We start from the raw sequence: 25,533 nt of genomic DNA on the forward strand, positions 1-25,533 counted from the left end.
TGTATTGTATTTTAGTGTTTGTATTCTATTTTGTGCTATTGTTATTAACTTGTATGCTAAATTTATCTATATCTTAGATTTTTTTAAGAAAAAGAAAATGTATCTTCAATGTATCAGTATCCTCGTTTTTTTAGAAATATATATTCAAAATAAATATAAAAAAATGACGTATCTGTATCTTAATTTTTTAGAAATTGACGAATCGCCGTATCTGATCATATCCATATCATGTAACCGTATCTGTGTCTGTGATTCATAGCTATAAATAAAAGAAATTTGGATGTCCTAATCTACGATGCCAAAGCATGATAGTTTCTTTAACAGAAGGAGAATAAACACTACTCAAGCCCTGAACTATTTTATGACTAGCAGAAACTTCATCAAAGTAATAGAGACCATCAATCATCCTAGCACGTCCAATCGTCCCCCCGATTTCTAATCCTGAAATATACAATGAGTTTCACAAAAGATAACACGACAGTTAGCATCCTTAGAGAGTTTACTAACAAACAACAAGTTACAAGCTAATTCTGAACATGAAGGACATAACGTAATATAAGTTTTGTAGTCAAAAGGAATAATAGTTCCTTTTTCTGCAATAGAGGTGAAGCTGCCATCGACAATGTGAATTTTTTCATTGCAATACACAGGAGAATATGATTCAAATAAACAAGAGGAACTGGTCATATGATCAGAAGTTTCAGAGTCTATAATCCATGGAGATGAATTAAGGCAAGAGAGAGCTTGAGGACAAGTACCTGATTGTGCCAAGGAAACACTAGGATTACCAGATGATGAATTGGTCTGTAGCAGCTTCAAAATTTCCAGGGGGACCTTATGAAAATTTAGAAATACGATCTTTTGATCGAGGAAGGTCTCCGGAATGGAATGACTTTGACTATCGATTCATTATTAAAAAACCTTCGCCAACTTTTGAATTGGCGAAACAAGAACTTTATGTGAGAGTCGAAGCCCCCAAAGGAGAATTGGGCATTTTTTTGATAGGGGATCAGGGTGGTTTTCCTTGGAGATGGAAAATTCGCCCGCCTGATCAATTTGCTCTTTATTAAACGGGTTGGAGTCAACAACATTAGCATTAGAGGTATGTTGGTTAGAACTTTTCCAATTCAGGCTTTCCATGAAGTTTCCAACAAGTTTCACGTGTATGTCAACGTTTATTGCAATGGTCGCACCAGACACGAGGCTTTTCATGTGGCTTATTGGATTGATTAGAAGCCTTCATTGCAATATTTTCAATCACCAACGCAGAGCATTCAACTGAGTCAATAGGTTTTTTCGCAAATCATAACATTCCTGCGGCTTTCTTCCCTGCGAACTTCAGAAAAAACATCAAATAGTTGAAAGAGTAAGTTTTCCAAGTATTCTACTTCTAACTTCATCGAACTCAATATTGAGGCCGGCAAGGAATTTGTAAATACGACCATCTTCAACAATTTTCCTATAGTGCTTTTGGTCCTCTGTAGACTTCCACTCATACGTATCAAAGAGGTTAAGGTCTTGCCAAATCCTTTTTAATGAGTGAAAGTATTGTGTAATGGAGCTAGTTCCTTGTCGTATATCACCCAATTTTAAGTTCAACTTAAATACTTTTGACTGGTTGCCCAAATCAGAATACATCTGAGTTACACTATCCCTTAATTCCTTGGCAATAGAGTAACACATGTAGTTACAACCAATGTCTATGACCATGGAATTGACAAGCCAAGTCATAATCATGGAGTTTTCAGCGTCCCATCCAACGAATGAAGGGTCATCTGGACTAGGAATGGTTTTTTCTCCTGTGATGTAACCAATCTTCCCTTGTCCACGAATATACATCCGAACACTTTGGGACCAACGAAGAAAATTATCCTCATTGAGTCGAATGGTAGTTATTTGGATAGTAGGACCGGCTAAATGGCCATGATTGTCGCAAACTCGAGTGATGGGTACCTTAGTGTCCGACATATCGTTAAAAAAAAGGAAATCCAAAATACAAAATCAGTAGATTTGAAAAAAAAAAAAAAAAACACATAGGCTTAAACAAACTAGCAACTAGGAAAATTATAGCTGATGGATAACGGCAACCGGTCGGATGGCAGATTGCAAAATCACGACGACAAAAGGCTACGTTTTTTTTCTAGGGTTTCAAAAAGAAAAAAAAAAGTTTTTTTTTTTTTGTTTTTAAGGTTTCAAAAATTTTGTTGCTCTGATACCATGCTAAAAAAAATTATTTGTTCTCTTATTAATCTAAGGAAGAAAACGTTTCTTAAATAGAAGATATACCCAATTACAAATAAGGAAATAACAAAATAATTACAAATAAAAAAAGAATAAAATACAGCAAATATAATACAATAAGTACAATATAAAATTTCACAATAAAGGAAATAATCAACATACTCTTTGAATATTTCATTCATCAATGGAATGTTTCTTATCCAAAAAAAAAAACAAAAAAATTGAAGTGATAAGGTTATGTTGAGATAACAACGAGGGTGTCCAACAAAATATAATCTGTTAAAAATAAAAGAGTAAGGAAGAGAATAACAACTCAGTTACGTGGAAACCCTAGTACAGGGAGAAAAACCATGATAGACACTGATTTTTATTATTAATTCTGATACCCAAAATACAAGAGAATAGGCCAAATAAATAGACTAGTGGGAAACCCTAGGGTACACATAATTACTAAAATGCCCCTAGGGTTACAAGCTGCTTTTTCGACACTCCCCCTCAAGTTGGGGCGTAAATATCAATAAGACCCAACTTGCTGACATAGTAGTCAAAACTTTGTCTCAGTAATCCTTTTGTGAGCACATCTGCAATTTGCTGATTTGAAGGAACATAAGGAATGCATATACTTCCGTTGTCAAGTCTTTCCTTGATGAAGTGTCGATCGATCTCAACGTGTTTTGTTTTGTCATGCTGAACAGGATTAGTTGCAATACTTATTGCTACCTTATTGTCACAAAACAGTTTCATTGGGAGCTCATTGTCTTGATGAAGATCTGACAACACTTTCATCAACCAGATCTCTTCACATATCCCTAAACTCATGGCCTGATACTTAGCTTCTGCACTACTTCTGGCCACAACTCTCTGTTTCTTGCTCTTCCAAGTCACAAGATTACCCCAAACAAATGTGCAATACGCTGATGTTGATTTTCTATCAACAACAGACCTTGCCCAATCAGAATCAGTGTAGGCTTCAATGTAGCATTTATCAGACTTCTTGAACATTAACCCCTTACCTGGTGTACCTTTCAGATATCGAAGGATGCGTTCAACTGCTATCATGTGTTCTTCACAAGGAGCTTGCATAAACTGACTGACGACACTCACTGCATATGAAATATCAGGTCTCGTATGAGATAAGTATATCATGTGGTAAAGGCCCTAAATTCTAATGACAGGTTACTGTATGTTATTTAACTATGCATGGGGTACCTTGTACATGACCGAATACCTTTCCTCAGAGCTATTGGAAGATCAAGAGAAGCATCATATTCCTTCAAACTGTCAAAATTTCCATTGTGATCACTAGTCTCCTCTTCCTGTTTCTCATCTTCAGAAATCACACCTTTTTCACCATTATCTTTAGTATCACTAACATTTTCCAAAGCTGTGTCTGAATCGTCATTCACTGTCGTCTTCCCATCTGCTATAGTGGTGCTATCAGCACCTTTCCCTCCTTTTTCCTCTCTGCACTCGTTAGTACAAGTATCAATCTCATTAATTTCAAGAATACATGTACCTGATGTCGGGTTTGACTCATGGACCGGAGCCGGAGATGCAACAGGTGACATTGTTTCCTTCTTGAGATTTTTCCTATAGTATGTTATCCATGGGACTTGATTGGTAGGAAGGATAGGACCAACATGTTCGGGAATAGGGGCAGGCTCCAAGGGAATTGTATATGTGAACCAGTTAGTCTCTTCACTAGAGGTCTCCCCCTGAAGATGGCTAACAGGGAAGAAGGGTTGATCCTCAAGGAAGGTGATATCCATGGAAACAAAATATTTGCGAGAGGATGGGTGGTAACATTTATACCCGCGCTGATGGAGTGGATACTCAACAAAGACGCACTTTTGAGCACGGGGGGTAAATTTCGTGCGGTTTGGACCATGGAAGTGAACAAAGGTAACACGGCCAAAAACTCGAAGTGGTACATCGGAGACTAAACGAGTCGTAGGGTATGACTCTTTTAAATAGTCTAAGGGGTTTTGAAAATTGAGGACCCAGGAAGGCATTCGGTTGATTAAGTGAGCAGCAGTAAGGATGGCATCACCCCATAGGTAAGACGGGAGTGATGTGGATAGCATTAAGGACCTAGCAACTTCCACCAAATGATGATTTTTCCTCTCTGCTACCCCATTTTGTTGGGGAGTGTAGGCACATGAACTCTGGTGGATAATCCCTTTGGAAGGAAGAAACTCTTGGAAGGAAGCGTTAAAGAATTCCCGCCCATTGTCACTTCTCAAAATACCAATCCTGGCATTAAACTAGGTTTCCACAGTGGCATAAAATTGCTGGAATACAGATAACACCTCGGACTTATCAGTGAGAAGAAAGACCCAAGTAAGACGAGTGTGGTCGTCTATAAAAGTGACAAACCAGCGTTTTCCTGTGGAGGTTGTGGTTGGTGAGGGACCCCAAAAATCACTGTGAACTAAGTTGAAGGGTTTGGATGGTTTATAGGGCTGGGAGTGAAAGGAGACACGACTCTGTTTGGCACGAATACACACTTCACACTTTAAAGAAGACACATTAATATTGCGAAATAAATGCGAAAATAAGTGTTTCATGTACTGAAAGTTCGGATGCCCTAAGCGATAATGCCATAACAGATAATTATTCTCAGAGGTAGAAAATTTTAAGGAGACAAGGCTAGTCCTATAATCATTCCTAGAGAAAACATCATCAGTTAGAAAGTAGAGTCCCCCATCGTGCCGGGCAGTGCCAATCGTTGTCCTCGAGCTTAGATCCTGAAATAAAACAGAGTCAGGTGAAAAAACTGCATGACAATTCAAATCTCTTGTAATCTTACTGATGGATAACAAATTATATGAAATTTTAGGAACATGCAAAACGTCCCGCAAAACCAAACTCTCAAACGGAGATAAATCCCCTTTTCCTGCAATAGGTGCGAACGACCCATCTGCAATCCTAATTCGTTCGTTACTAGCACTTGGATAATATGAGAGAAACTGATAAGAGGTATCAGTAAGATGATCTGTCGCCCCTGAGTCAACAATCCAAGGTTTTTTACCGTTCACACTAATAAGACCAAAAGACTGTAAATTGCCTGACTGGGCGATGGTACTGATTCCAACCGTACTCAGGCTGGTTGTACTGTCAATTGAGGGAAATACAGGCAGGATATTTGTAGTAGGTAAAATAGGGAAAGAATTTACCGGGCTTTCATCTGGGTATTGGGTCGAGCTACAACCAGTTGGAAACGGGGCAGCCACTAACGGTTGGAAGGTAGTCGGACGAGTGGGTCGAATGCGCCTAGGACAGAATCGGAGAGGTCCTGTTCTCTTTGTCGGACGAGTGGGTTCGCCGGATCTGACGCAAAAACCCTAGGGTACGCCAGCGCAGTTGAGTTTTTGCAGGTCGAAGCCGAAGCCCTAGGCACGATCGAAAGCTGTCGAAGGTCTGAAGCCTTAGGCGCAATCGAAAGCCCACCCTGTTCGTCGATCAGAAGCTGCAAGTCAAAAGCGCGATCGGAAGACACTCTGTCTGCCGATGGGTTGCTATGGATGCGGACATCCCCGATCGGAGCCAAATCTGGTCCGCCTCGCGATGGGTCTGAGGGGTTGTTGCGGCCGTACCTGAGGGATCAGTCGACGGCAGCGCGAGACTAGGCAGATCGGCTCTGTTTGTGTATTCTTCAGATCTGTCCATATGCGGCTCCCATTGACAGCGACTTTCTGTTGACTGCAACTGGACGACAGAAATTAATTCCGATAAGGCAGCTTGAAAACACTCCTTTACCGCGACTCGAATAGCAGTTTTCATATCAAAACTCGAAGATCCACCAGCTAAAGGCGACTGTGGATGGTTCTCTTCCATAATGGCTAGGGTTTCGTCCCCTTGCTCTTTAAAAATAAAAGAATTGGGGAGAGAATAACAACACAGTTACATGGAAATCCTAGTACAGGGAGAAAAACCACGATAGACACTGATTTTTATTATTAATTCTGATACCCAAAGTACAAGAGAATAGGCCAAATAAATAGACTAATGGGAAGCCCTAGGGTACACATAATTACTAAAATGCTCCTAAGGTTACAAGCTGCTTTTTCGACATAATCATATCAAAACTCACAAAGTTTCAGATGCGTAGCTTAAAAAATTATCATGCAAAGTACGATGAAACGGAATTAAGGACCTTTTTAATAGATTCCCACTCTGTAAGTCGAGACAAGTTGGATTGATGCCTGCAGGAAATATAATTTGGTCATCACGTAAGAAAACCAAAGTTGCAAAGATGTCAATGTTATCTTATGTTTAATAGTTAAAGCAATAAAGCACTCTAAGTTTTCATGTCAATGGGTACGAAAAAAAATCATATTAAGGTCATACAAAAACGTTTAGACGTACAATAATGCAAAACCTTGTAAGCCGTTAGCCAAAGCTTTATTATAAAAACTCTGAACAAGCCTGCGATTAATGAACCTGTCACATATCTACAGAAGGGAACGGCATATGACTTGTGTTAGACTATTAAAAACAGAAGATTGGTTCTTATAATGACACTGACATTGTGACGAGTTCCACACACGTCAAATCTTGAGAGAAATGAGTGAACTTCGTTTGTATTGAGCAACAAACACTCGTAGCTATAAAAGAATAGAACGATTTTAATATTTCATCTGTCTCACATGTCGAGGAAAAGAAAAAGTAAATTGATAGCAGCCCCTCAGGTTTCCAAACGGTAATGATCTCACTTTTACTACAAACCTAAGAACAACTTTCACGAGTATGGAAATTTTCCCATACTCCCTCCATTTGTTGTGTGTCATATCATGATGTTTTTAGAAATAAAGTGAGGTTCATTGATATTAATGTGGGGACTACTAGTATTTATGAATAAATTTATGGTGTGAACATTAAAAGATCTTCGAGATCAATTCACACGTGGTATGTGAACAAGCATCACAGCGAGGGGAAGAGAACATTGACCTAATTTGAAGTTCCTATGGTACGAAAGTAAACAATTCAGGATAATCAGGGCTTTCAGGAAATTAAGAGGGGAAAAAAATGAAAGCCCAAAAAACGGACTAGTAAAATAAATAAGATAGGTTCAAATAAACCACCAAAATAACTAGATTACCTTAAGAATATTGGGAAAACAAATGACCCTTGCCGCATGGTGTTAAGTTGAAAAATCTTCATTCCGTATAGAAATATAATGCATCAACTAGATCATAAAATGATTGTTCAGAACACGATTTGTATACTAACCAAAAGATCCCAAGGCGAGCAAATAGCAGCAGCGCCGGAAACAGGGACATTGGCACCATCCTCTCCAAGGTATTTTACCTGGAGGAAGCAATACATGTTGGTAAAGAAATACAGCAAAATTATTTCTCATTTCATGTTTCGTATTTGTTGTTTCTAGTTCTCTCTCTTTTTCTTTTTTGCTGAAAATAAAAATTTTGGTAACCATTTCTTGTTCTCTGAGAATTTTAATTAAGAAAATCAAAATTTTACATGAAAGTTAAATATTTCTTGAAAAAACTTATCCAAAGTTCTTATGTTATATTTACTTTTAAATATCATGTATTTTATACGTCCAAAATGCTAAAATAATGCTTTGTTTCTAATTTAAAGAACCTGAACCATGAAAAGATCAAGAAATTGGATTTTGTTATTTCCAAGTTCATATATAAAATTTGGGAATGTTTCTTAAATATGAGAAACAAGAAATAGAAACAATAACCACAGATGTTTATGTTTCATAAACATTGAGAACAAGAAACAACGAACAGGAAATAGATGCCACCAAATAACTCCTTAATAACCAAGATTACAAAATAATCGAAGTTAGAATATAAGAGGAAAAACAACAAAACTTCCACAGTGTCGAAAAAGCAGCTTATAACCCTAGAAGCATTTTAGTAATTATGTACCCTAGGACTTCCCACTAGTCTATTTATTTGGCCTATTCTTTTGTACTTTGTGTATCAGAATAAATAATAAAAATCAGTGTCTATCGTGGTTTTTCTCCCTGTACTAGGGTTTCCACGTAACTGTGTTGTTATTCTCTTTCCTACTCTTTTATTTTTAACATGGTATCAGAGCAAGGGGACGAAACCCTAGCCATTATGGAAGAGAACAATCCACAGTCGCCTTCAGCTGGTGGATCTTCGAGTTTTGATATGAAAACTGCTATTTGAGCCACGATAAAGGAGTGTTTTCAAGCTGCCTTACCGGAATTAATTTCTGCCATCCAGTTGCAGTCAACAGAAAGCCGCCATCAATGGGAGCCGCACATGGACAGATCTGAAGAATACACAAACAGAGCCGATATGCCTTGTCTCGCACCGCCATCAACTGATCCCTCAGGTACGGCTCCGATCAGGTACGGCCGCAACAACCCCTCAGACCCATCGCAAGACGGACCAAAGCTGGCTCCGATCGGGGACGTCCGCATCCACAGCAACCCTTCGGTAGACAGTGTCTCTTCCGATCGCGCCTTTGACCTGCAGCTTCCGATCGACGAACAGGGTGGGGCTTCCGATCGCGCCTAGGGCTTCAGACCTTCGACAGCTTCCGATCGAGCCTAGGGCTTCGGCTTCGACCTGCAAAAACTCAACTGCGCCGGCGTACCCTAGGGTTTTTGCGTCAGATCCGGCGAACCCACTCGTCTGGCAAAGAGAACAGGACCTCTCCGATTCTGCCCTAGGCGCATTCGACCAACAACAGACCGACAACCGCCTCCAGCCGACAACTACCTTCCAGTCGTCGATTTCCTTCCAACTGTTAGTGGCTGCCCCATTTCCAACCGGTTGTGGCTTGACCCAATACCCAGATGAAAGCCCGGTAAATTCTTTCCTTATTTTACCTACTACAAATATCCTACCTGTGTTTCCCTCAGTTGACAATACGACCAGCCTGAGTACGGTTGGAATCAGTACCATCGCCCAGTCAGGCAATATACAGTCTTTTGGTCTTATTAGTGTGAACGGTAAAAAACCTTGGATTGTTGACTCAAGGGCGACGGATCATCTTACTGGTACCTCTGATCAGTTTCTCTCATATTATCCAAGTGCTAGTAACGAACGAATTAGGATTGCAGATGGGTTGTTCGCACCTGTTGCCGGAAAAGGGGATTTATCTCCGTTTGAGAGTTTGGTTTTGCGGGACGTTTTGCATGTTCCTAAAATTTCATATAATTTGTTATCCATCAGTAAGATTACAAGAGATTTGAATTGTCATGCAGTTTTTTCACCTGACTCTGTTTTATTTCAGGATCTAAGCTCGAGGACAACGATTGGCACTGCCCGGCACGATGGGGGACTCTACTTTCTAACTGATGATGTTTTCTCTAGGAATGATTATAGGACTAGCCTTGTCTCCTTAAAATTTTCTACCTCTGAGAATGATTATCTGTTATGGCATTATCGCTTAGGGCATCCGAACTTTCAGTACATGAAACATTTATTTTCGCATTTATTTCGCAATATTAATGTGTCTTCTTTAAAGTGTGAAGTGTGTATTCGTGCCAAACAGAGTCGTGTCTCCTTTCACTCCCAGCCCTATAAACCATCCAAACCCTTCAACTTAGTTCACAGTGATTTTTGGGGTCCCTCACCAACCACAACCTCCACAGGAAAACGCTGGTTTGTCACTTTTATAGACGACCACACTCGGCTTACTTGGGTCTTTCTTCTCACTGATAAGTCCGAGGTGTTATCTGTATTCCAGCAATTTTATGCCACTGTGGAAACCTAGTTTAATGCCAGGATTGGTATTTTGAGAAGTGACAATGGGCAGGAATTCTTTAAAGCTTCCTTCTAGGAGTTTCTTACTTCCAAAGGGATTATCCACCAGAGTTCGTGCGCCTACACTCCCCAACAAAATGGGGTAGCAAAGAGGAAAAATCATCATTTGGTAGAAGTTGCTAGGTCCTTAATGCTATCCACATCACTCCCGTCTTACCTATTGGGTGACGTCATTCTTAATGCTACTCACTTAATCAACCGAATGCCTTCCCGAGTCCTCAATTTTCAAAACCCCTTAGACTGTTTAAAAGAGTCATACCCTACGACTCGTTTAGTCTCCGATGTACCACTTCGAGTTTTTGGCTGTGTTACCTTTGTTCACTCCCATGGTCCAAACCGCACGAAATTTACCCCCCGTGCTCAAAAGTGCGTCTTTGTTGAGTATCCACTCCATCAGCGCGGGTATAAATGTTACCACCCATCCTCTCGCAAATATTTTGTTTCCATGGATATCACCTTCCTTGAGGATCAACCCTTCTTCCCTGTTAGCCATCTTCAAGGGGAGACCTTTAGTGAAGAGACTAACTGGTCCACATATACAATTCTCTTGGAGCCTGCCCCTATTCCCGAACATGTTGGTCCTATCCTTCCTACCAATCAAGTCCCATGGATAACATACTATAGGAAAAATCTCAAGAAGGAAACAACGTCACCTGTTGCATCTCCGGCTCTGGTCCTGAGTCAAACCCGACATCAGGTACATGTATTCTTGAAATTAATGAGATTGATACTTGTACTAACGAGTGCAGAGAGGAAAAAGGAGGGAAAGGTGCTAATAGCACCACTATAGCAGATGGGAAGACGACAGTGAATGACGATTCAGACACAGCTCTAGAAAATGTGAGTGATACTAAAGATAATGGTGAAAAAGGTGTGATTTCTGAAAATGAGAAACAGGAAGAGGAGACTAGTGATCACAATGGAAATTTTGACAGTTTGAAGGAATATGATGCTTCTCTTGATCTTCCAATAGCTCTGAAGAAAGGTATTCGGTCATGTACAAGGTACCTCATGCATAGTTACATGACATATAGTAACCTGTCATCAGAATTTAGGGCCTTTACCACTAGTTTAGATGCAGGGGTGATACCGAGTAACATACAGGAAGCAATAGGAACTGAAGTTTGGAAAGCTGCTGTTATAGAGGAGATGAGAGCTCTGGAGAAAAATGGAACGTGGGACCAGGTGATCTACCTAAAGGGCACAAGATGGTTGGGTGCAAATGGGTTTTCACTATAAAGTACAAGTCAGATGGGATTGTTGATCGATACAAAGCCAGGTTAGTTGCCAAAGGGTTTACTCAAACCTTTGGGGTAGATTACTCCGAGACATTTTCTCCCGTAGCTAAACTCAATACTATCCGAGTATTGCTATCAGTTGCAATTAACAAAGATTGGCCCTTGCATCAATTGGATATAAAGAATGCCTTTCTCAATGGAGAACTTGAGGAGGAAGTCTACATGAATCCTCCTCCCGGATTTGAAGATTGGTTCAAACAGCGAGTCTACCGACTGAGAAAGTCGCTATATGGGTTGAAACAGTCTCCGAGAGCCTGGTTTGACAGATTTGCCACATTTGTCAAAGGACAAGGGTATACCCAAGGGCATTCAGATCATACACATTTTACAAAGAAGTTAACTTCAGGGAAGGTAGCAGTTCTCATTGTGTACGTTGACGATATTGTGCTCTCCGGTGATGATGATGTTGAAATTGTGAAACTCAAAGCAAAGATGGCCAAAGAGTTTGAAATTAAAGACCTTGGGAAGTTAAGATACTTTCTCGGAATGGAAGTAGCCCGGTCTAGGGACGGAATCTCAGTGTCCCAATGGAAATACACGATTGATCTTCTAACAGAAACAGGAATGACTGGGTACAAACCTGCTGACACCCCAGTTGAATATAATTCAAAGCTCAACAATACTAGTAACAGTGTTCCGGTCAATAAAGAAAGGTATCAGCAGTTAGTTGGGAAATTGATATACTTATCTCATACGAGACTTGATATTTCATATGCAGTGAGTGTCGTTAGTCAGTTTATGCAGGCTCCTTGTGAAGAACACATGATAGCAATTGAATGCATCCTTCGATATCTAAAAGGTACACCAGGTAAGGGGTTAATGTTCAAGAAGTCTGATAAACGCTGCATTGAAGCCTACACTGATTCTGATTGGGCAGGGTCTGTTGTTGATAGAAAATCAACATCAGGGTGTTGCACATTTGTTTGGGGTAATCTTGTGACTTGGAGGAGCAAGAAACAGGGAGTTGTGGCCAAGAGTAGTGCAGAAGCTGAGTATCGGGCCATGAGTTTAGGGATAAGTGAAGAGATCAGGTTGATGAAAGTGTTGTCAGATCTTCATCAAGACAATGAGCTTGAAACTGTTTTGTGACAATAAGGCAGCAATAAGTATTGCAAATAATCCTGTTCAGCATGACAGAACAAAACACGTTGAGATCGACCGGCACTTCATCAAGGAAAGACTTGACAACGGAAGTATATGCATTCCTTATGTTCCCTCAAATCAGCAAATTGCAAATGTGCTCACAAAAGGATTACTGAGACAAAGCTTTGACTACTGTGTCAGCAAGTTGGGTCTTATTGATATTTACTCCCCAACTTGAGGGGAAGTGTCGAAAAAGCAGCTTGTAACCCTAGGGGCATTTTAGTAAGTATGTGTACCCTAGGGCTTCCCACTAGTCTATTTATTTGGCCTATTCTCTTGTACTTTGTGTATCAGAATTAATAATAAAAATTAGTGTCTATCGTGGTTTTTCTCCCTACACTAGGGTTTCCACGTAACTGTGTTGTTATTCTCTTCCCTACTCTTTTATTTTTTACACACAGTCCACAGTAAAATTTTCCCCATTGATCCCATAACCATTTTCCACCTTCTTAAACTGTTATAAGCTTCATAAGCCTACCAATCCAGAAGAATTTAAGGGCAAATTTGAGCTATCCTACTTTTTTACGTCGGCTGGCTGGTTTTATGATAAAATTCAATTCAGTCGAGAAAACATGAATTTATAATGTGTTTACAAAGGTAAATACTTATACCAGAACATTTGCGCCAATACTAGTTCCAACAACAAACAGAGGGGCTTCTGGATGTTGACTATGAATATGGCCAACAACTCTCCTTATATCCTCTGTCCATGCAGCATTATAGACACGTTCAGACTGACCAAAGACCAAGGAGAACCAAGATAAATCACACATATAAAGAAAACAATCATAATATATATATATATATATAATCATCCGGAAAATAAAATCAGTGCGAAAAATAGTACATCCAGACAGTTGATTGAAACCTCATCTTTTTTTATTAAAAAACAGAGACTTGTTCAAAAAAGAACAAAAACAACCCAAGGGCTAATGAAAAATCATTGAAAGGCTATAGTTGAGAACCCCCCCAAGCACTAATGAAAAATCATCAATAGTTGATTGAAACTTCATGCAACCCATTCCCTGAAGATGTCCTTAGGTCAAAGCAGTAATGTACATTTAGTCATTAATATGCAACTTGTTGGAATTTCTATATTTGTATATGAATATTTTTTCCTTTATTATCTTTATTCTTTCCATATTTGTAAAAGGTCTTTCTCCTATATAAGAAGACCTAATCTACACATATTGAATAAGAAAAAGAGGAGATTAATATTTCTATTCCTCTAATTTCTACACAACTAAATTAAACAAATTGTACATTACGAAGACCAGATGCAATTAAATCCAAGATCTCCATTTAAACCTGAAGACTGAAGTCTTTCTTCCTTAAGATCTTATCCAAGAAATTCCAACTCATGTGTATGGAATCTGTTAAAACTAAATGATAAAAGGATATAATGTGCAAATTTGCAAACTACACAAGTATTCAAAATCATTTTTAAAACAAAAATCACAGAGGTATATTTTGCAATTATCTCTTAAATAAGTAAATCAAGATTGAGAGGAAGGTGTGTTGTAGAATTTCGCATAATGTCCAGCTTTTAAGGTTAAAGCCATGCCTACAGTGTAAAGTTAATAACAATCTTACAGTTAGTGATATGCCGCCAAGACCGCGATGATTGCTCACAACGACATTCCATCCACGTTTTGCAATCCTGAATGCCAAATGCTTAATGTACTGTAAAAAAAGTACACCACCTTGAGGTCAACAAAACAACCATTAAAGAATGTATATAAAAGCTTTGGCCAAATGTTAACGGTGAAAAATTTTCATGTACGCCCTGTTTTGCACTTATATCTGAATTCATCATTTATTTTCTCATTCCAAAATTGAGTCAGTATTGTTAATGTAAAATGAAAAAATAAAATGGAATTGTTATGCATTATTGTAATAGTTTCAATAATTCTTTTCACATTCTCCTAAATATAAAATTCTACATCAAGACATTTAATAGTTAAAATAGATGTCTTTGTTTCATTTTGGCTTTTTATACTCACGTATTCGTGTAACTTTCATCTGTTAAATGATTTTTTTTATGAAGAAGAATGTGTCGTCCAATCATTAACGTGTTCAAACATATCAGGATGTTATTGAAACTCCCCTTCTACATACAACTACTAGCACTAGCCTTTGACATGATGATATATTTTCCTGACTCCTAGAATCTGGTATGTAGATTAACATGACATTTCAAACGAAAAAAAAAAACGTAATAGTTTGATATCCTTTTATATTTCGTATTGGAGTATATGCTATCTGTCAAGGCTATAATAAATTGGCACGAACTGTAGAAAATAACCATGAATGGCAATAATAATATGGCATCTCTGTGCAAACAGAAGAAAATTAGAAAATCGATTGGGAAATTCAGGAAATAAGATTATAAAATTAGCATACAAGTTGGAAAAATGAATATAACTTACAGCTGCAGATGAGTCACTGGTTAATCCAGGAATGACTATAACAGTTGGTGTTTTCTCATAGTCAGGAGTGGTAACATTCACGCCAAAGCCATAACATTCAACTGCCCAGGAGGTTAAAATTAGGGAAGTATCCAATAACACGTATCACTTGATTACTGAAAAATAGTGGACAGCTTTTAGTATCCAATACATGAATTCAGCAGGGATTACGTTGGTTTTAAAGGTAACATCTTGAATTTTAAGGATATTACAACTAAGGTCTAAAATTGTAACATCTCGAATTTTAAGGTAATTTGATTTTAATTATCTTGAATTATCTGGGTTACATTTTGAATTTTAAAGAAAGAAGTATTGGATTGAGTCAATTCAGTTTAATTCATAACTGATTTAAATATTTGGGAAATTCAGATTCATTTTAGTTGGACTTGGAAGTTGGAGATGTTTAGATTTAATATGAGAAAGTTGAAGAACCTAAGGAGGAAAAAGGAAATAAATAAATAAATATATATATATATATATATACACTTTTTAAAGAAAAATTATGGTTTGGAGTATTTATATATATATATATATATATATAATAAGTGAGTTCCTTATTATATATAAATACTTTTTAAATAAAATTTTGTTCCTTGCTATGACCAACCTATGACGCACTCGTATGAATTGTGTTTGCATGAGAATAGGTCGGAAGAAAGGATCCATGATTTTCTAGGCACTTTTGAAAATTTTGCTCAATTTTTTTTCATGCATCTTCAAGCTTTTTGCATATCTATCTTGACTCTTGCTTTCTTATAATTGAATTATGAGGCCATCGGTTTGTTGTCACTTCGAAAGGCCTTAGTGACGGATATTAGTTCTTCCAAGGTTCAATTTAGTAATGCATGTTTTGAGATGTAGTCAACTGACATCACCATTCACCCTAAAAAAAAAATGAAAGGAGTAGGAACAAGGAGGGGTTTACTCCTCTTCCTCAAGGGTATGATTAACCTGGGGCGATTATGACACCCGTAGTTTCCCTCTGAGTTAAAGTGCCTCAAAGGAATGAATAAGCTTAGACACTTTTGAGGGGAAGTTGGCCCGTAGTTGGATGTCTTTCACGTAACTAGCGTGGGCAAGCCAAGACGAAAGCCACCTTCCTTGCTGAAGTTTCCTCTCCATTTGAAAAAAGAGAGAGAGAGAAAGTAAGAAGGAAGAGAAAAGAAATATGTAATAAGGATGATGAGTAGATCGATTTTGACCACTCCGATTGAATGACATTGCCACTTTGAACTTAGGAAACCTAATTTCGTGTCTTTCGAGCCAAGGTAGGGGGAAAACAAACTGAGGGTTCATAAGGCTATTCCGGGTCTGCTCATGTTCAAAATAGATAACTTTGTGCTTATGCATGCATGACAAAACTTGAAACGAATTTCCAAATTTGTCTTAAAATGGTTGAATGCTTTTTGATTGCCTAATCAATTGTATGTATGATTCGAGTTGACTGTTGAAGCTTGAGTGAGGAACATTGTAGCTTGGTGAACTGATTATTTTTGTATGATTGCTTGTTCTACCTTGCTCGAGGACGATCAAGAGCTAAGTTGGGGGTGTTTAATAGCACCAAAAATGTGTTCCCTCTCCTTAATTCGTGATCGTTAGGATATTTAATGTGTTTAATTGATGATTTTGTAAGCCTTGAGTGTATAAGAGGTCGAATGAAGCATTTGGGGCGAAAAGATGATAAATCGGCCAAGTTGGGAGCTAAATTGCACAAAATGGGAAAGATTGCCAAAGAATTACAAGTTTGCCCTCAGTCGGAGCGTTGCGCAACGCTGGGGCCAGAAGCTACTTATTTTGCGTAGAAACAGAATGGCGTTGCAACGTTACAAATGCCAGACGGAGGCACGCGTTGGTTTGCGCAGCGTTGCAATGCTGCAACACCTGCTATATATCGCATTTTCTGTCCAAAAGGTAGGTTATCATGTCATTTTGCCATTTTTGGGCTCGTTTTCCTTCTCCAGTAAACTCTTCCCATTTTTAGCATCTTAGAGCTTCATCTTAGAGCTTGATTGTTGGTTTTAAAGCATGATTTGTGGCTAAGAGATAAGTACTTAGCTTGAGGGGTTGTAATTCTGCTGAGATTGTTATGAATTTTATGAGATTTCATCTCGAATTGTTCTTCAATCTATCTTGCATGGGATAATCTAACAAATTAACTATGTTAGTGTGATTGATTGCTTTGATTACCCCTAATTTGTAATGGTTAGGTAGTTAATCACCTAGAAACAAGGGTTAAGTTTGTGAAGTCAAATTGGGATTCCATTTGATAAGCATTACTTTCTAATCTAGATAAATCTCTCTCGAATAATTGGTTAGACGAACAATTATTCAGCTTAGAGTTGCCCTTAATCTTAATGCTTGTTGTTTTATTGATCAATGGAGGATTCTCACTATTTCTTTAAATTAATTCGATCTTAAGGACTACTGGTTAGGATTCTAAACAAATAGGCTAAGTTTTAATTTGAAAATCTCACATTGATCTTATGATTAAGTCCATGATAGAATTGAAAGGGAATAGAATGAACTAGGCCGACCCAACCTAGGTGTTTTGTTTCGATTGATAACTTCCACACAAAAATTCACTCAATTCACTCCATGCATTTAATTTACTGCCCCACCATTTTAATTTTTGCACAATTTACGTTAATCATTTTCACAACCCACCCGGTTACATCCTATAAGTTTCGAAATTAAGAAATCTAAATCAGTTCTCTGTAGTTCAACCCCAGATTTTCCACTTGTACTACTAGTTAGTATAAGTTGCTTGTTCGGAGAATTATAAATATCATTTGATTGGAGATCTTTTGGGAGCGAAACCATAAGATTTATTCCACTAGCAGGAGAAAACTCAGTTTCCAAAACTCTTGGGAAGTCTGGGTGTTCACCATTCTTAATTTCAAAATATGGCTTTTCTTGCTAAGTGGATTTGGAGACTTTTGCACAAACACGGTGCTCTTTGTTGCAATATTATTGTTAGTAGATACTATCAATCGGTGAACAATTGTTTATGGCCAAAACATATTTTGGGAGGATCTTTTAAACGCCCTTAGCATTTTATTTGTTCAATCATAGAATTTGTGACTAACCATGTTTGATGATGTCTCATCAATGGGGCTAATACATCTTTTGGGTATGATTCCTATTACAATTGTGGGGTATTGCTACAACCTTTCCAAGACCTTGAATTAATATAGTTGTTTCCTTACAGAGAAGAATGCCTCATCTCACCCTCACTCCATCTTGGTGTGTAATGAATTTTCTCACTTATAGCATCCTTGTCAACTTTTTGTCCATCGTACCTTTGCTTCTCAATATTGAGAAAGAATGCTAGAAGCTTTTAGTTGGTCAATCATTTTTCCAAACAACATATCTGGTATTCTAGCTTCAATTTTTGTGGGTCATCCCTCCCATGGTGCGAAAAAAGACTTTTTGATTCACTATAAACCCTGTATTCTTTTGGTATCTCTGGGTGAAATGAATGCAAGGATTTTCAGGGACAATTTCGCAATTCATGTTAGCTTTCTGGATTTAACTTTCTTTCATACTTTGTATTGTTGTAAACCTTTACATCCATGTGATGATTATAGTCTATCTTCTTTGATTTCCAATTTGAGTCTTTTATGTTATTCACCTTTCGGTGTTGGGAGCCCTTTAAGGTCCTGTTATTTCTTTCATCAATGAATCTCTTCAAATAAAGAATTAGAATTAGAATTAGAATTAGAATTAGAAGGAAAAGAAAGTTGTGAGTTCTAGAGAAACTGGAATTTAACGGTAAATAAAATGGACCCTTCCCAATTAAGAAAATGATTGGCATATCAAGATTGTCACGATAAGCAAACCTCTTTTAACACACTTTTGGGAATCTGTTCATGGACGAATATCAAGATACAAGGCATTACTAAGATCAGAGACAAAATAGTCGAGGAAGTAAGAACATTCTTAATGATGAGGGAATAAATGAAACCTACCATCAGAACTCCTTAACCAATCCAAAGCAATTGTTCCACCGTCAGGTACACGAAATAACTGCCTGAGATAAAATCATAGGACTCGTTTTATAAAAATGTAAGAGAAGTATTAATAGAAAATGAAAAATAATTTGCAGACATAACGGTGGTTCCAATTATACCATAATGAATACTGCAAGATCAGGCCAAGATGATCCAATATGATTGTTAATCCCTTGTGGACGAGATTTAATACATGGAATAGACAAAACAGAAAATTTAATGCTAGTGTTCAAAATAATTTAAAAACCTCTTGCAGGAGAGCGTTTTTTCTGTTTCCCCTAGGAGAACTCTTTTCCATTTATATTCAATCTTCTGGAAAATCGGCACACGTGCTAAAGGGAAATAGAATTCATCTCATTATCTTGATGTCATTCATAGTCACGTTTAAGCAGTTGAACGTTAGATGTCCTACAAAATAATTATGACATATAGCTACAGTGTAATCCCTGAAAGCACCCTTGTGCCTAAACCAATATGTTCTCTTTTTCTTTTTGTTTTCAGTTATTCTTCTCTCGTTCATTTTCTTTAACTTTTAATTTCTGTTAACGCCGAATAGCATCCAGAAACAAAATCATAAGTGCGAACGGATTATGAAAGGGGGAGAGTAATGGCAGACCTTTTATAGGAGACAGGCGGAGACCTCCCAAAAATGCTGAGGAAAATAGTCTGCAAATGAGGACTGCAAAGCCATGGAGTTGAGGAGTACCTGCTCGGAAGCAAATCAATGGCATTAAGTAAAGGAATTGAGCAAATCAATGGCATTAAGTAAGGAAACAGGAAGAAACCTGCCATGAAGAATCCGACACTTGGAAACAACAGATTGGTAGAAGTCGGGGTCCGATGCAGAGATGGAAACGCGGTCGCCTCTGAATGCACGGATGAAGTCGTGAAGAAGATGAATCTCGAAGAAATTGTAGAGGAAGACGAGGAAGATGGTGAGGAACGCAGAGAAAAAGTGAGAGAAAGGAATGAGAGAAAGTGCTGTGGAGAGAAGTTGATAGGGAGAAACTGGATCGGAGGTGTCGGAGCCGGAGGAATCCATGAGAGGAGAAGTGGAGACGTGGAACACAAGGGGAAATTGCCAAATCTGACTTTACCCAACGCTCATCGGTGGTGTTAAATAAACTATAAAGAGAGGGAGGCCCGAGGTAGATAAGAAAAAGGGGAATTGATTAATTAATTCGTTGAAATGGTCCCAATTTGAAGAAATGTAATTTGCCGTATCACTTTCTGTCGATTCTGGAGTTGGTTCGATGTTGGTCTATATAGTTTTAGATCTCTCATTTTAAGTTTTATACTTTTAATAAATCTTAAATTTACTTTTTATTATTAGTTTGTTGTGAATTTTTATTATTTTTTATTTTTTATTAGCATTTTCACCATAACTTTTGAAAATGTATTTGTATATAATTTTTTTATAAAAACTATTATTAGTATTTAACTAATTTCGATAAAAAGAAATTAACTTTCAATAACTAAATTTAAGATTTATTGAGAGTACAATAGATAAAATTTGACATTTGAAAATGCAATGACTAAAATTGAACAAACTAGTATTTGTCCCACCAACTTCACAAGTCAATGTTAAATAACTAATTCCACCAACTTAATTCAACACGGTTTAATATTAAATTAACACATTTATCAAAAAACTCATCTTCCAATCTTTTGTTCTCTCTTCCTCCAATGTTTCAAATGACTACACCCACCAGTCACTACCAATGACTAACTCAAGTGACATGCTCCAACGATCACTTCTAACACCCAACTTGAGCAACAACGATCGTCTCTCAACTACTGTCGTCTAACTTTGACGACGTGCTTATATAACCACCTCTGGGGACCAAACTCGACGACAACCTCCTTCCGATGAATTATGCTTTTGGCAATCATCTATGGCGACCATCTCTAATGTCTAACATCCAACGCTGCATGACTACCACCTCCGGTAGGCAACTTCAATGATCACCTTTGGTAACCAACTCCATCAATCATCTCCAGTGACTAACTCTAACGACTAACCCAACCAATTATACGAAAGGATATACATTCTGCACCGGAAGCAAACAGAATCAATAAACACCTTGATTACATTTAATTTGAGTTTTAAAGCATGCATTTTCAAAAAATCACAAATGGGTTTCATGTTACATACCTTTTGATGAATTCTTCAAATTCCAAGTTGTTCTTCACTCCAATTCAGCTCCAAATCAATCCTGAACCACCAAGAAATCTTTTTTACTATTCTCAACCTTGGATTTGAGTGGTGGAATTCAGATTTGAGTGAATTTGGTAAGTGAATTTTGTGGGTTTTTATGTAAGGAATGAGAACAATGAAGCAGAGACTTTTTTCCAGCTTATTAACTACTTTCTTCTTCAATTTCATAGTGTTTTATCACTCTCAAACGTGCAAACTATCTCAGGACACTCCAAAGCCAGCAGTTGCTCAACAATTGAAGGTGGGATTTATGTGATTATATGGAGGTTACACCTCATTCTTCCCGAATGTGGGAAAAAATCACTAGTTTTAAAAACCCAATTCCAAATTTCAATTTCAATTAATTCCAAATTAATTAAAGACTTGATTTAATTTCATAAATTCATACTTTAATCAAATCAAAATTGGAATTAATTTGGATTTTATAACTAATTAAACATATTTAATTAATTGATTTAATTTAATATCAAATATTAAATTAATCACACACTTAATTTTAAACATGAATCTTATTCATGTAATTGGTATTTAAATCAACATTTAAATATTAACTCTCCAATTTCGTTTAATTTCAACAAATTAAACGTTAATTATATCGAATATAATTAAGCAACCCCTAATTTAATTTTGAACTAATTCAAACTCAAAACCCTGATTTCAATTTAAACATTTTCAAATTGAAATTCATTTTGAACGGTTCAAATTGATATCATTCCAAATTCACTCAATTTAATAATTCGAGGTGTTCATGTTTTACGAGTTAGTAGAGGGACCTTAAGGACCTACAAGTCATGAGCTCCAACGACTGAGATTAACTGACTAAACTCTTTAGACCGAATTAATCAGTATTCATTAACTATTGAGTCATACCACTATAGCTTAATAGTTTCACTCTCATCACTGTACATATATTTGTGTCCACGTGATTTAGTAAGTCGACCCTTCACAAGTTGTTTGTAATACCGACTAGGTCAATGTGTTATTTTACCCTCGATATTATGTCTTGTTCCTTAAGTTCCAACTGATCCTCTAATGAACAATTGGTTTATAATTCAATCACTAAACTGGATCCCTCTTGAGCCAGTGAGAGGGTGGGGCCCCTTGTTCAAGACCTGGATTCAGTACTTAAGAGAATAATCTTTCTCCTATCCCTAAATCGGGTAGGCATGAATTTCGTCTTGCACCCTATGTCCCTAACTATCTACCTAGTCTTACCCTTGAAATGGGAAGCTTATTAAGCCGATGCTATTGAGCCAACCCTCACCTATGCAAATCTAAGGATAATCTCGAATAAACAGGAGTTAATAGTTAGCTTTAGGATTAAGATCGGGTTACCTAGGTCATCTAAGTGAAATAGTCAGTCTTAAATAGTAAGCAGCGTTATAAAGTAAGAGTGACTAATTTCTTAGTCTGATCTTATGCAAACTCATTGCATAGGATGCCCCTACTCATCATGTCAATACATGAACGAATCTAGATCACTTCGTTTTTAGTATCCTTACAACAACTTGTAACAGCTGTAGAGTAGGCCATATCCAATAGTATTACCAGAACAAGGTACCCAACCTTAATCATGTACTATAGACCGTTTTGACTATTTACTCGAACTTGATCCATCTCTATGTCTCTACATAAAGTTCAAGTATTTATGTAATAGCCATGGATCTTAGTTTATTGGATTTAGACTTTTACGTATGTAATTTATATAATAATAAGTTTATTGACTATAGAATATGTTTAACTTTTACAAACTGCGAGTTTTATGACATAAAACCCAACATTATATACTAAAAAAACACTTGGTCGGTGAAAAAGTGTTTTTAAATATAAAATTGAAAATATCAATTCGTTGTGTTTAATTGTCATCTTATAAAAGAGATTAATATTAACAAAAATATTCTGAGTTATAGCCAAACCAAATAAACTTGTGTATAAAAACAGTCTTGAGAAAATGTAATCAAACACGTTTGTATTTTTATTTTAAATAGTTAACTTCAAACACTGGATCCGCAGATCTACGTGTATTCCAAAATGCAGGTCTTCTTCAATCAGGTTCTCAAACCAGGAACTTCAAAAGACCAATTTATATAAAAAAAAATTGTTTAAATGCAAATGGTTTTTTTGGAAAACAAATTTTCCTGGGAAATCCAATTGGATTTTAGTTGTCTTCTCTTATATATCATGATCATCCCATTATCTAGCTAATGTGGGATTTTGATCGCATTTCTAATACCAACATACATGCATGATAAACCATAACATACAAATTGGCATAAGATGTCATAACAAAAGCCCTAAACCCCTTAATAATTTTTTTTTAATTTTATTTTGTGCCGATTACACTCATAATTTTACTATCGTAAAAGTATATTGTAATTTTGTTGTATGTATGAAATGATAGTATTACGTCTACCTCAAACACAATATTTATATATAAAAACTTGTAAAATATATGTGAAGGTTTTAATTGACATCTAAACCGAGTCTTAAAATTCTAGGAAAATATGTGTGCAATTGAAGGTTAAAAAAAATTAATCAAATAAACTAACTACCAGGAAATCATACTTTGCATTGTAGGATCGTATGACAACACCAGAGGAGGGTGAATATGGTTGCTTCATAAAATTAAAAATTTTCCAATAAAATTAAAACTAAATTGTTTGCCTCGTGATTTTGATTCTAAACATGCTTAAAATGATGGAGAAGAATAGTGATGAATGAAGATGGATGAAATAGTGATTTCTCTCTAGGTAAAAGAATCAGAGGATGTGTTGGTAGTGAATGCGTGTACACCTTGTGGATGCATACAAATTCTCTCAAGTCAGACCCAAGTATAAATCTAACTCAAGTTTCCTGGTAAGTCCAGGGTCGAAAGCAGAGACTCTAGAATGCTTCTAACGCAAACCTTGTTTTTGGATCTAGTATAGATGTTTTCTAATTAACTGGAGAAATGTTGGTTATTTGCACTAAGCTAATGACATGCATGCAAGAAGAGTTAGAAATTCAGAAGGAAAAAAGGTTTATGAATTAATGGTTTTAAGTGTAGGTGATATGCGTTGATTCCAAGCAGGATTAACAAGCGTAATGAAGATGAGATGAAGATGATACATGTAATATCCTAACCCTAATTTGGAAAGCATGAGGAAATAGGATATTAAAAACAAGAAATATAATTAAATTATGAGGAATTTAGACGCGGGAAAACCAAAATAAATGAATTATGAAATAACGTAATGGTTTAAGTATTGTTTACGTGCTGCGAAAGGCATGCAGTGATGGAAACGTTGGACTAAACAATTGTCCTACGCATGATGCCAAGCGAGAGTGAAGAGAAAATGGGAGAGAGCGACACCAGCGAGAGTGGAGGCAGCGAGAGAATGGGAGAGAGTGAGATTGGTTTGAGCGAGAGAATGAGAGAGAGCAAGATTGGTTTGAGCGAGAGAATGGGAGAGAGTGAGATTGGTTTGAGCGAGAGAATAGGAGAGAGCGAGATTGGTTTGAGCAAGAAAATGGGAGAGAGCGAGAGTTTGAGTGAGAAAGTATGAGAGAACAAGAGTGGAGAGAGCGAAATCTGCCAGCAAGAAAGTGGGAGAGAGCGAGAGCCACGAGAGCAGAACCAGCGAGAAAGTCGGAGAGAGCGAGATTGAACAGACAAACACATTTTAAAGGGGCTAGACGCGTTCATTAATAATTTGGATAATTAATTCGAAAATTAAGCGGTTGATGTGGCAAAGGGAGATTTCATGCAAGAAGACTAAAGAAAGTAGTGTACGGCTAAGATTACATGCAAATTAAGGTAATTTTGGTTGGCAAACTCAGAATTAGACAACTCAAAGCTTGGTTAGCCCAAGTTAGTGTGGGTAGCTTAAGAAGAAGCCATTTGTATGGTGAATTGTCACACAGAAAAAAGCTGGGAACAACTATAAATAGGAGGCCCCGTCTGAAAGTTAAACTCATTCCAAAACAAATTCCAGTAGTAAAAATCCTATAGAGAGAGTGAGTTTTTAGTGAATAGGCTGTCGTTGGTCTAGAAGGAAGGAAATTCGAAGGAGGTGCTGCTCAAATTCCAATTTGGTCTGAGTAGGGTAAGTTGGTAGTTCTTTAGGAAGTATTTTTAATTATATTTAAGAAGTAATATTAATTGGGAATTTTCCTTACAAACAACGATAATGGCAGGGAACAAAATACGAAAGGGGAAACTGGCAAAACAGTGAGTGTTATAGCTTTATAGTTTCGATATATCGTGAGTGTTATAGCTTTATAGTTTTGATATATCGTGAGTGTTACAACGTTGAAGTATCATGATTGTTATTACAGTTTTGGCATACTGTGAATGTTTATATATATAAATGCATGATAGGAATGTTATTATGGCTTTGA

General features: G+C 37.1%; 2 protein-coding genes across 5 annotated transcripts in view; both read right to left on the reverse strand.

Annotated features, from left to right (window-relative positions):
• The window catches only part of LOC120070074 (alpha/beta-Hydrolases superfamily protein), a 38,116-nt gene extending 17,946 nt beyond the window's left edge, over positions 1–20,170 (reverse strand). Inside the window, exons 1-10 of one of the 4 annotated variants that reach the window (XM_039021921.2) lie at positions 19,721–20,104; positions 19,552–19,641; positions 18,894–18,955; positions 14,887–14,987; positions 14,051–14,140; positions 13,069–13,191; positions 7,474–7,551; positions 6,610–6,695; positions 6,398–6,446; positions 4,461–4,988 (exon numbers count right to left, since the gene is read on the reverse strand). In XM_039021921.2, coding sequence (XP_038877849.1) covers positions 4,506–4,988; positions 6,398–6,446; positions 6,610–6,695; positions 7,474–7,551; positions 13,069–13,191; positions 14,051–14,140; positions 14,887–14,987; positions 18,894–18,955; positions 19,552–19,641; positions 19,721–19,977 — 1,419 coding nt within the window. In that variant the 5' untranslated portion in view covers positions 19,978–20,104 and the 3' untranslated portion in view covers positions 4,461–4,505. Of the gene's footprint in view, positions 1–4,460; positions 4,989–6,397; positions 6,447–6,609; positions 6,696–7,473; positions 7,552–13,068; positions 13,192–14,050; positions 14,141–14,886; positions 14,988–18,893; positions 18,956–19,551; positions 19,642–19,720 lie in introns of those variants that run through there. The other 3 variants (XM_039021917.2, XM_039021918.2, XM_039021920.2) reach the window with 3 other exon arrangements.
• Positions 2,564–4,499, reverse strand: LOC120070075 (uncharacterized). Its single transcript, XM_039021922.2, has 2 exons — positions 3,470–4,499; positions 2,564–3,344 (listed from the first exon to the last, which is right to left on the reverse strand). Exons 1-2 carry the CDS (start codon positions 4,323–4,325, stop codon positions 2,737–2,739), a joined length of 1,464 nt encoding a protein of 487 aa, XP_038877850.2. The 5' UTR covers positions 4,326–4,499; the 3' UTR covers positions 2,564–2,736.
• Positions 20,171–25,533: the final 5,363 nt, after the last annotated feature.

Source organism: Benincasa hispida, chromosome 7 (assembly GCF_027475165.1).
Source record: "Benincasa hispida cultivar pf3 chromosome 7, pf3_genome.v1.1, whole genome shotgun sequence".
NCBI lineage: Eukaryota > Viridiplantae > Streptophyta > Magnoliopsida > Cucurbitales > Cucurbitaceae > Benincasa > Benincasa hispida.